Source organism: Silene latifolia, chromosome 7, assembly GCF_048544455.1.
Source record: "Silene latifolia isolate original U9 population chromosome 7, ASM4854445v1, whole genome shotgun sequence".
Lineage (NCBI taxonomy): Eukaryota > Viridiplantae > Streptophyta > Magnoliopsida > Caryophyllales > Caryophyllaceae > Silene > Silene latifolia.
This window is the reverse complement of record NC_133532.1, coordinates 126,446,246-126,458,838: the sequence shown is the minus strand read 5'-3', so window position 1 is coordinate 126,458,838 and position 12,593 is coordinate 126,446,246. Positions and strand designations below refer to the sequence as shown.

At 35.9% G+C, this 12,593-nt stretch overlaps 3 protein-coding genes across 3 annotated transcripts; 2 read left to right on the top strand and 1 right to left on the bottom strand.

Annotated features, from left to right (window-relative positions):
• The first annotated feature begins 319 nt into the window (after positions 1–319).
• On the top strand, positions 320–6,190 carry LOC141593036 (putative disease resistance protein At4g27220). The gene is made up of 4 exons (XM_074413979.1): positions 320–1,192; positions 1,338–2,656; positions 4,444–4,884; positions 4,960–6,190. The coding sequence occupies exons 1-4, from the start codon at positions 367–369 to the stop codon at positions 6,157–6,159; spliced, it is 3,786 nt and encodes a 1,261-aa protein (XP_074270080.1). The 5' UTR covers positions 320–366; the 3' UTR covers positions 6,160–6,190.
• Positions 6,191–8,639: 2,449 nt separating this feature from the next.
• LOC141593038 (inorganic pyrophosphatase 1-like) lies at positions 8,640–9,683 on the bottom strand. The gene has a single exon (XM_074413982.1). The coding sequence runs from the start codon at positions 9,651–9,653 to the stop codon at positions 8,817–8,819; it is 837 nt and encodes a 278-aa protein (XP_074270083.1). The 5' UTR covers positions 9,654–9,683; the 3' UTR covers positions 8,640–8,816.
• Positions 9,684–11,426: 1,743 nt separating this feature from the next.
• LOC141593039 (inorganic pyrophosphatase 1-like) lies at positions 11,427–12,476 on the top strand. Its single transcript, XM_074413983.1, has one exon. The coding sequence runs from the start codon at positions 11,480–11,482 to the stop codon at positions 12,314–12,316; it is 837 nt and encodes a 278-aa protein (XP_074270084.1). The 5' UTR covers positions 11,427–11,479; the 3' UTR covers positions 12,317–12,476.
• Positions 12,477–12,593: the final 117 nt, after the last annotated feature.

Below are 12,593 nucleotides of genomic sequence, written 5' to 3'. Positions count from 1 at the left end.
TGAGATAGGTTAATGTCGTTAAATCGTCCAAATTTTACCATATTTTCAGCATAGGTAGTTTTTGACCCAAAAAAAGAAAACAAAGGTAGTCTAAATCAAGAAAAATAATATAAGGTAGTCTTTTTACAAATACCCCTAAATATAAGGTAGTTTTTGACAAAAAACCCTTATGAATATGATAAACCAATGTTACTACAGTAACGAATATGATTTTTAGCCTTTTGGGCTGGGATGATTTGTTGGCTTATTGTGTAGAAGTTATTTGTTTTAATTTGATTGAAATCTTTTAAACATTGTGTGACAGGGAAAACTACATTGGCGTTAGAAGTCAAGAAGACGGTCAAAAGTATATTCAGCATAAAAGCAATGGTGGAAGTCTCAGATGTCCCAGACATTGCGCGCATACAAAGGGCCATCGCTGAATCAATTGATCTGCCTTTGCATGATGTGAATGATATCACTCAAAGGGCTACTAGACTATATAACAGGCTAATCTCAGAGAAAGAGAAGAAAGTACTCATAATCTTGGACAATGTTTGGAAAAGGTTGAGTTTAGATGATATTGGGATTCCGCACACCTGTAAGATCTTGTTGACAACCAGAGAAAAAGACGTTTGTAGAGTCATGGGTGTACAAGATGCTAATATAATCAAGGTAGGTCTGATGAATAAAAATGAATCAAGAGAGCTATTTAAGAGTCACACAGGAAATCAAGTTGATATTGCAAAATATAGAAACGTGGTTGAGAGATTGTTGAGCAAGTGTGGAGGCTTACCTCTCGCTATTGTAGCTACAGCCAATTCGCTAAAAGATAAAGACTTATATAGTTGGCAAAAATTTGCAAATGAATTGGAAAAACCTATTTCAGGTCAAGTTACGGGTGATTATCGCCATATCTACTCAATCTTGGATACGAGTTACAACTTTATTGATGTGGAAGAAAAGAGGATATTCTTTTTACTCGCTAGTTTATCCCCTCTTGGTTCAAGTATATCAATTGAAAGCCTAATCAGATATGGCATAGGGCTCAACTTGTTTCAACATGTGAACAAACTTTGCGAAGCCATGGAGCAAGCTGCTACATGGGTTAATGAACTTATGTTATCATCAATGTTACTAGAAGGTGATGTCAAAGGGAATGTCAAGATTCATGATATCGTGCGAGCCTTTGCAATTTCATTTGCGTCAAAAGGTGCGTGGCGTGGCATAATATCGAATTTTGTTTTATTTAGCTGAAAAGGAAAAATCTAGGATACGAAGCCTTATCAGTTAATTGTTTGCACTAACACCTAAAAAAAAAAAAAATAGCTTAAATGGTTATTTGCCTTTACTTGCAGGGCAGGGGCATAAGTTCATGGTGGAAGGCATTCCACGTTGGCTGGACGACAAGACTTTTAAAGAATACACTGCTATGTCCTTGACGTCTAAGAATGATTATTCTCGTCTTAGTGGAGTAGAAGCTTGTAAGCTTCAAATTCTGATACTGAAAGGTGACCTGGTGCCAAACTTTGATGACTTATTCTTCAATGGAATGGTGAATCTAGAGGTTTTATCTCTGTCAAACATGAACTTTCAACCTAGCTTACCTAAATCCCTACGGCAATTAAAGGAGTTGAGAACCTTATGCATGGAGGGTTGTAGGTTGGGAAATATTGGAGAAATTGGTGAGCTAGTAAATCTTCTTGTTCTTAGTTTACGCGGATCATCTATGGAAAACATACCCAATGAAGTTGGGAATTTACGCAAACTTCGAATACTAGATTTGGGTGGATGTATGTCTAGTATGTTACCACTAATTCCTACCAGCGTCTTAAATAAATTTTCTACATTAGAAGGACTCTACATCTGTAATGAGAGGCAGTCGGTTCTCGAAAAGAAATCTCAATTTGAAGAAGCAAATGCTATTGTGAATATTAGACTACCTTACTTGAATGCACTTGAGATGAATGAAGAGGATATAGAAGAACTGTCGTTTGACGGCCAAACTATCAAAAATTTAGATAACTTCAGAATCTGTCTTGGGATTTACGGCGTAACTCCTGGAAAGGATTTGCAGAACTTTTGGCGTGCCTTAGATCTTGCGTTCATTGACGACGTGATTGGATTTTTAAAAATTAGTTGCGTCAAGGTATTGCTTAAGAAGGCTGATTATTTAAAGATGTCGGGAAGTAGAAATTTGGAAGATGTTATCCCACTGTTGGACCAAGAGGGGTTTAGAAGCCTAAGATCTCTTCACCTTCATGCCTGTGATGATATCAAATGCATTATCGATGGACGCACGCTTAATAACATGATAATTTTTCCATGTCTACAATCACTAACACTTGGGTATTTAGAGAGTTTAGAGATTGTGTGTAATGCCGATGTTTCACGAGGATCATTTTCTAACCTACAAACTATTAAACTATCTGATTTGAATGAGTTACGAAATGGACTACCTCTTGTCCCACGTACCTTGGAAGAGATACAGGTGTTTCGTTGTGAAAAGCTCGAGTTCATATTCATTGAGGATGAAGAAGTACTAGCTACCGATCTACCATTTTTAAAAACATTGGAACTCGACGGTCTTGTTTCTTTGTTAAGTTTGGTTGGACCAAAGGAGTTTTCAAATAGCTATGACGCTTTGCAGGGGCCTCGATATTTCTTTGGTGGGAAGGTATGCTTTTTGTTCTTCAGACTCCCTTCACCTCATTTATATTGTCATCTTTTTGCTTTTTTATAGGAAAAGGCAAAATAATTCTGATTGGCTGGACCAAAAATGCTACTCTCTCCTAATTTGATTGTTGGTTCCTCTTTCCTTTTTGATGCTAGTCGGGTGTTGATTCCCCTTTCCTTTTTTTGGTAAGTTTTGTGTGGTTCAAATTCAATTCTATGTGAGGTAGGGTATTTTGTGTGGTTCAAATTCATTTTCTTAATTTTGGTACCCAAAATAAAGGGAACCAACAATTAGACTAGGAGGAAGTATGATTTTTTTGTGAGTAAATTATCAATTACACCCACGTCAAATACACATTTTTACATTAACTCCCACGTCAAATTTTTTTTTTAAATTACACCCACGTTAATGGCTCAGGTTAAAAATTGCACCCCATCCCATTTTCGTGTGAAAAACGTAAAAATGACAGATTTGCCCCCGCGTGTTTCTAATTGTGAATCAACCTGTTATCTCTTCATTCACTTCCCCCCTTTCACTGTTAACCCTAATTTCATCCAAAATATTTCCCCAAAATCGTCCCCTTTCAAATTCCCCCAATTAAATCTTAATTATTAGTATATTGATCATCCGTCACCATCAATCACGTTAGTAATCATCTGCGACTTTATCCTAATTTTTTATCCTAATTTGCGACTTTATCTTTGCATTTAAGGTTTGAATTGTACTCTTGTTTCTTTATGCATTTAAGGTTTGGTTTGTATTTACGGTTTTTTTCTTTGTTTTTTACCCTAATTTCTTGGTTTATAATTGATGGGCATTCGAGGAATTGATGTAACGAAGCGCCCTTGAATCATTTGGACCTTCGAGGGGGAAAGTGAAGTTGTCTGCGTGACAACAATGCGCAAAAGGAGACGTCTTTCTGATTTTCTTGGTTTTCAATTTCTTGATTAATTTTGGTCATTGATGGCTATTAAATTAGGTTATTTCATTTACGTTCGTATGTTTGGTCTGTTGCAGGAATGGTTGCCGATAAACGGGAGGAACTGAAACAGCTCATTAAATACAAATTAATAAAATTGAACACATTGAACAAAAACAAAACAATGGGGAATGAATTACCTTGAGGATTAGTAACACAATGAAGGAAATCAAATTAGGGGAAATATAAGAGAGAAGGATGAAGAAGGGAAGGGAATGAGAGAGTAAACATCAAACACACACAAGGTTAATAAAGAAAGGCAGAAGGGCAAAATCGTCCTAAAAATATGTTTTATCCCAGAAATTTTGAAAATTGACGGAAATTTGGCCGGATTCCGATATTGGGTGCAATTTGTAAACTGAGCAATTAACTTGGGTGTAATTTAATAAAAAAATTTGACGTGGGAGTTAATGTAAAAATGTGTATTTGACGTGGGTGTAATTGATAATTTACTCTTTTTTTGTTAAGTTTGGTTGGACCAAAATTAATTGTCTACTTTTTGTGAAGTTTGGAACATATGTTTTCTCTTAATTTATTTGTTTCCTTTCTAAATTATCTTATTGTTATGTGAGATTAAATATTTACCCTTCATTGCGTCCCTTCATATTCTGTAATTAAAATATACTGTATCACTCTCATTAAGTTTGGACTAATGTACTTGTCAAATACGGATTATCATATAAAGGATAACTCTATTATTATTATTCATTATATTTTGTTACTTCTGAATTCTGTAGCATTTCATATGCATACATCGATGATTTTTACCATTACAAAGAGCGTAACATGTATCTTTGAAATGCTGCAGATTGGATTACCATCCTTGGAGGAATTTAAATTGGCAAGCTGCGACAATGTTGGTAAATTGTGGAGCAAGGATGTTCATACACCTGCATTTCAGAATTTGAAGGATATACAAATTCTCAGCTGCCAAAAGTTGTCAAGTGTCGGCTCACCTTCTGTATTTTCTAACCTTTTACAACTTGAAAACTTATATATAAGTGGCTGCAATGAGATGCATGAAGTCATATCTCATGAAGAAATAGAAGAATCAGAGATTGGTGAACAGAGTATTGTATTTCCCCAGTTAAAGTCCTTAAAGCTCATGTTGTCGGACAATCTTGAGAGTTTCTACAGGGGACGATCCAAACTCGAGTTCCCAAAATTAAAAACGTTGAATTTGGAATGGCTTAAGAGCATGAAAATGTTTGCCAAGTTAGAAAATTCTTCAGCCTTGTTCAATGAAAAGGTGACCAGTTATTTGTCAACCATTGTTTACATATGCTCCTTAGTTAATTAGCTAACGGAATTGTTCTAATTGTAGATTTATTTTCAATGTCTGGAAGAGCTAAAGGTGATAAGTGTGAATGATGAAGTGACAAGACTATGGGATAAGCAATCATTGGCGACGAAGTTAAATCCAGCTCCAATGTTAAGACAACTGGAGCTAGGTAGCTCAGCGGGGTTGCAACAGATCCCGAGCATAGTCCTGGAGAATCTCTCTTCCCTCACTCTCACTGATTTTCATTTTCAGGATGGTGATGCTGTATTTTCATCATCAAATTTGGGGGAGAAGGATGGGTTTGTATGGAAATATTCACAGCTGCCAAATTTGGAAGGGTTAAAGGTTGAGGGTAGCGAGTCATTGAAAGAGTTGTTTGATAAAGAGGACAACAATGCTGTCAATGATGCTTTGACGTCGTTTTGCGGGCAGGTTAATACATTGGAGTTGAAACGATTGCCATCACTGAATATCATACCTCTGCATCTCTTTAAGAGTATTGCTTCTCTCACTTTGGTTGAATTGAAGTGGGATTATTTAACTTCAGCTGATGTCCTTGATTCATTACATCAACTTGAATTTCTTTCAATTGAGCGTTGTCATAACATGAAAGCACTTGTGATCAACGTTGATTCGCAAATCAAGCTCCCACGGCTCAAGCAGTTACATTTATCTCAGTTGGGTTCTTGTATAGGCATTTCTTCCATGCCGAAAAAGAAAGCCGCCTTAATTCTTCCAACACTTGAAACACTTGTAATCCAGTCATGTCCCAATCTGGAACACTTTTGGCGAGGCCCAATTTTCGCTCCCAGTTTACAAGACGTGTCCATCAAAAGTTGTGATAACCTGCAACACTTACTGGTAGGTAATCTAGAGGATACAATCGAGTTGCCGTCTTTGCGAAAGGTGTCATATTGGGGCTGCAGTGATTTCAAGTCCATTTCAACCGGGTATCTAACAGCACACAAATTAAGAGAGGTGAAGCTAGTTGGATGCTACACGATGCAGTGCTTTTTCCCAGGAAACCAAAATCATGATGGCGATCTACAATTACCTTCTCTGGAGGTTGTGGACATCTTTGAATGTCGTAATCTCCACGCATTCTCACTCGGACGTTTAGTGGCACCCAAACTAACTCAAATCAGATACGACGGAGTGGAGTATTCAATGCTGCCATTTAATGACCTGAACCATTTTCTTAAGGAGCAGCTTGATGATAATGATGATGAAAATGAAGATTGATTGATTGGTAAGTGACATTATTTATTGTATATATGAGGGATTTATATTCACCATTTCTTCCATGTGACGGTTTCACATTAATCTTAATGTGAGACTCCTCACAAGTAGTAGTACTTATTATCTTTTTTTTTTCTTTTTTCTTTTTGGTAGTTATTAGTTGTTGTATGGTTTGTCTCACAATACATTTATACTAAAGTTTAAGCCCCGGTGTTGCCCGGGTCATGTCACATGTGTATACAAATAATCATCTAGGCTGGCTGTGCTAGTTATTAGTTAAAATGGTAAAGTAAAGTGGCAATTAATGGATGCTCGAGAAGGCTTGCTCTGTGCTAGTTTTTTTTTTATTTTACTTATTGTATAGAAGAGTTATTTTTGAATGAATGAACGGATGCTCGAGAAGGCCTTTGTATTTATTTGCAAATGATGCTGAATAGTCTCAATAAGATCTACAAGAATGGTTCATACATTATTTCTTTCTTATTACTACAGTATATAGTATACTAGGTAGTATCCCGCGCTTCGCGCGGCCTGTTTGAAACTTTTATTATTATAACTAAAGAAAAATAATATAATTAATATATGACGTTTTTGTGTGAAAAAATTACCGCTTTCTGAACTCGTAACAGAGAATTATTGTCGGTCAAAGTTTTTGTGTGAAAAACGAAGATACACCTTAGAAAACGAAAAAGTTTGGGGGTATACAAGAGAATATCCCAAAACTTATACGAGACAGTCTTACATGGGCGACCAACAATTAATTCATATAAATGATCGAAGAATCAACGTATATTAGGATTTACCTGAAGGTAAAGGTAATGTTCGAGGTGGAGGTGGAGGTGGAGGCGAAGGCCTGACAGTGTAAAAAAGTGCGGTATCCCACATCACCGTGCAACTAGGCCCAAAAACGTACAACTTCAGTCTTGGGCCCCCACAACAATCAAACACACGACTTTGATCAAACCCAGCACGCAAACATGAGTAGCAGTCGGGTCCAGTAAGGTCAGGAGTGCACTGCACTAGACAATATAAAGTCAAAGATGACGAAAGAGGCGCATCTCCTGTTGCGAAATGATTTGAAGTATTCTCATCTGTTGCCTTATTAATCAGGGCGTCCATCGTATTTGACAATACTCGTTCGAACTTATCAGGGTTAGATGCATTCGCCTCGACAATTGAATAGACCATAGACTTTGTTAGAGCCTTGGCCGCGGCTAGAGCTGCTGAAGGAATAGTTAGCTGATTGGGTTGCCAAATCGGTTAGAAGTGTATTTAGGTTGTCTGGATAAAGGCTGTTTTCTGTGAAATTGCCATTTTCGTCGACACACACGTAGTTAACTAGTAGAGGATGCGATTGTGATTCGACAGGAACGAGATTGTTGATTTGGAGTAGAAGTTGAACAAGAATTAGAAAAGATAGTTTTGTGATGTGGGGATGAAGTGAGGATGCCATAACTTGTCTCTGCATAATGCTAAGCAAGTTTTTTTTTTTTTAAATATGTAGTGCTGTTTGACTTTAAATTTCGGAGTACAAACTTATTCAAAATATAATAATTTAAGTAATAAACATACATGGCAACATATCTTGTGAGTTGTGAGTAAATGTAGCAATGAGGTCACTCAGGTCAGTTTTTGTAATACTCCACTGAATTGAATACGTTATTCGGGTGGGTACCACTTTGAAGAGGTTTATTGATAGGTTTAAATGACTAGTGCTTAAAGGGATTGAATGTATTACTCATATCAACAAAGCACGCACTTTCTTTTTCGGTTATCCATGCAAAAGAACTACACAGTTAAGCGTGCTTGGCTGGTTCTAATCAACTACACACTTAAGCGTGTTTGGCTGGTCTAGTCTTAGGATTGGCGACCTTTTGGGAAGGTTCCCGAGACTCGCATAAGTGTGGAAAAAATACGCTGGAAAGGACACGTGTTGAGATATGTTGGCTATGCACACAGCCTGACGAGCTACCGTGAGTGACTACTATAGTACTATATACAAGTTTCTTTGTTATTGCTAGTTGCAAATAATCTAGTTTTTCTTGATTGATTCCAACAGTTGACTTTTGTGTTGAGCTGTATGTTACTATTTGGTTGGAAACTTTCTGCTAGAAAATTTCTTTCCATGAAAGAAAATGTCTTCAGAATATATAGGCCGGTGTTCTTCATGGTGAAGCAGTTACTCAAGAATTACAGTTGAACACTATTTTAAGAATGTTCTTCCGCCGAAAATTGTTTGCAGATCATCTGATCTGATCAAGATCAAAGTAATTCCAAATGATAATTAATAGTCTCTAGTAAGATCTACATCTACAAGAATGATAACCTGATCCGAAATAAACTTATCTGATAACCTTAACGAGTTAAGACGAGGCAGCGAGTGCTTATTATTTTCCGAGAACATTACTTTGTATAATTAATCAATTGAGGTCTGTGTCTGATCAGTTCAAGGTAATTTCGGGTCATGTATGTTCAAGGTATTTCAAAAATATATAGATTATATGAAGTGATATCAACTACATATGAACATTTAAATTATATAATTCAAATAATTAAGACGGTATATTATACAATGACTAGTCTAATGCGAATTAAGGACCGCTTACATAATTTTTATAACAAAAAAATCTCAATCCAGAATAATTATGGTGACTAAACCATCAGCTCATGCCTCGAACAAGAAGCGAGGAGGCTAAATCTAATCCAGTAGGTCGGTTTTTCAATAAATCGTCACTTCTTGCCAATGTTCGATCCCCTAAATCAACATTAAGGAATCGAGCCAAGTTAATCTCTTGGATTGTAGATAGTAGAACTTGCTCAAGCTCAGCTCCGTCGTTCCATCCATGTATCTTGGCTTTGATCAAACTCGGGTTTCCAGAAATTAAGTCCCAAGCCGGGAAGTTCTTTCTTGGCATAACATGATCATCATCCCTTAGTTTTAAAGATGGACAATAATCTCCACATCCGTCTCCTAAATAGATAATCTTCTTGTTCGCTTCTTCGAGTAGTATGCTTTTAATAACTTCTCCCTTGCACATATTTGGAGGACATGGATTACAACATCCATGAGAAGACTTGTCGAAATCTTGATGATGCGAAAATATCCTCAATCTTCCTTCGTCATCCACGTAACTCGGATTTGTGTGAATTTCCGAGAAATAATCGCGTACCCCAAGATGACTCATTATGGTTTCGATGAAGAATGTATTTGCATCGCTCACAACCCTTAAATCACACCCCATAGCATGCGCGGCTTTAATGGCTGCCACAACACGAGGATGAATCGGAACCCTTGTTAAAACCTCGGAAACTTGATCAATAGTACAACCTTGTGCATGAATTTCTTTCATCATTGTATCCATAAGCGTGTTCCATGGCATGGTAGGAAGAAGCTTATCAAAGAGTTTCGTAAAACCTAACTCATCGACCACCCAATTATCACTATCGACGTCAATGATCGTCTTATCAAAGTCGAAAATCGCTATAATACCCTCCATTATCGAAATTATGACGATATTGTTAGCACTTTTTTTGTGTTATTGTTGATACTAATTTTTGATAGGTTTGAGTTTAAGGGTATTTATAGGTATGTATTATGGAGAGATTAGCTCTCAATTTACGCTGAAATTATAATTAGATGCCATTATACGAAAGGAATATTCCTTAAATCCTTAACTAAGTAAGGATTGTACTCCAAGTAATTAGCTTAAGACTGCATATATTTCTGTTTTTAGGTTTAGAAAACACGTTTTAATTAGCTGTTAAACTTGATTCTAGGTTTATTTGTTGGATTCTAAATATGATTAGGAAATATGGAATAATCTTGGAAGTTTATTTAATTTTGATAATATGTGGTGCTTAATAATTTTACATCACGAAATTCACATTAATTAATTGAAGATTGTAGCGGTAAGGCCGAAACTACTTACCAGACGTATGAACTAAGAACCGTACGTCATATATTGTTCTATTCATACTATTAAAATCGTGTATAGGTCACGACTCACGAGCATGATTAGATGAATATGGAAAAAATATGTCTGCAAATTACACTGTAGTATAATACGGAGTATTGCCTTATTTTAAACGGTTTTTTTAACGTGTGCCTTAATAAGCTGAATATAAAAATATCGGTTCACTTTAGTTTTGCCTCAAGACCACAAGGGGGGGCAGTTATAGGTGTTTGTTAGTGGATGACAACTGAGAAGAAAATCAAACCAAATGAATAAAACACTGATCTCATTTTCCTTGAGGGAAACAAATAACTACTTTGAAGTGATTTATTAAGTGGTACGTAAGTTTAAAAAAAAAATTATACAAGGTATTGAGATCTATAAATTTGTTTTATAAGAGTATAATCAACAATTAACCATTTGTTTTTTAAGATGATGTGTAACGATGAAATTTTAGGGGTAAAGTGTGTGGACTTTAGTAAAATTGTGGGGAAAATTTAATTTGGTAATTCCATAAAAATTAAAATTCTTGTTTCAAAGACTGGTCATTTCCGTCTAAACAATAAGATGGAGTTTTGAGACAACTTTACAGCCAAATGTAACCACTCTTAGGGAAAAAAAACGTCATAAGTTGTAAATATTAGTTAGACCATTATGATCACATTTGACTATAAAATGGGCACATTTAACTCTCAAGTGGTCTCAAAACTCTATTTTATTGTTTCAGACGAAACACCATGAATAGAACACTATATGAAGCATTGAAGCGTCTTGACTTGAGGAAATGATATATCATAGGATGATTTTAAATCTTTAGTACGTATTTGTGAATTTTTTTTAAATGATGTTTACTATGCAATGGGGATAATAAATTCAGTCATTAATCATTGGGTTCATTTTTTTTTTTTTTCTCAATTGTGAACCCCACTCTCAAATCTCTGGGTCCGCCACTCCCGCTCATATCTTCCATTAGTTATTGTGAATTTGGTAATGTAAAATTAAGTAACACGAAATAATCAAAATTAAATTAATTCCTTAGAATATTCCATATATATTTCCTAATCATATTTAGAATCCAACAAACCTAGCTAGAATCACGTTTAACACCTTAAAACGTGTTTTCTAGACCTAAAAACAGAAAAAAGTAGTCTTAATTTAATTACTTAGAGTACAATCCTTACTTAGTTAAGGATTTAAGGTAATATTCCTTTGGCATAATGGCATCTAATTATAATTTTCAGCGTAAATTAAGAGCTAATCTCTCCCTAATACATACCTATAAATACCCTTAAACTCAAATCCATCAAAAATATAGTATCAACAACAATAACACAAAAAAAAGTGCTAACAATATCGTCATAATTTCGATAATGGAGGGTATTATTGCGATTTTCGACTTTGATAAGACGATCATTGACGTCGATAGTGATAATTGGGTGGTCGATGAGTTAGGTTTTACGAAGCTCTTTGATAAGCTTCTTCCTACTATGCCATGGAACACACTTATGGATACAATGATGAAAGAAATTCATGCACAAGGATGTACTATTGATCAAGTTTCCGAGGTTTTAACAAGGGTTCCGATTCATCCTCGTGTTGTGGCAGCCATCAAAGCCGCGCATGCTATGGGGTGTGATTTAAGGGTTGTGAGCGATGCTAATACATTCTTCATCGAAACCATAATGAGTCATCTCGGCGTAAGGGATTATTTCTCGGAAATCCATACAAACCCGAGTTATGTGGATGAACAAGGGAGATTAAGGATACTTTCGCATCATCAAGATTTTGTTACGTCTTCTCATGGATGTTGTAATCCATGTCCTCCAAACATGTGCAAGGGAGAAGTGATTAAAAGGATACTACTCGAGGAAGCGAACAAGAAGATCGTTTATTTAGGAGACGGTTGTGGAGACTATTGCCCGTCTTTAAAACTAAGGGATGGTGATTATGTTATGCCAAGAAAGAATTTCCCGGTTTGGGACTTAATCTTTGGAAACCCAAGTTTGATTAAAGCCAAGATACATGGATGGAGCGACGGAGCTGAGCTTGAGCAAGTTCTACTATCTACAATTCAAGAGATTAACTTGGCTCGATTCCTTAATGTTGATTTAGGAGATCGAACATTGGCAAGAAGCGATGATTTATTGAAGAAGCTACCTACCGGAGTAGATTTAGCCACTCCCCTTCTTGTTAGAAGCAGAAGCTGATAACTTAATCATCATAATTAATCTGTATTAGCATATTTTTTGTTGTTAAAACTTAAAACTCTGTCTGGAAGCCATTGTTTCTGCTCTTGTTTCGGGTTAGTCGTTTGTATAATACCGCCTTTTTGTGCATTATATGAACACAAATATTAATGATTTTGTTTTATATTACTGTTACTATTTGGTTGGGAAAAACCTAATATAATACAATAAGTTTGGAATATTAGGGATATAATATTTATTTTATCAGTTGATCAACGTATATCGGTAACGCTCAGCT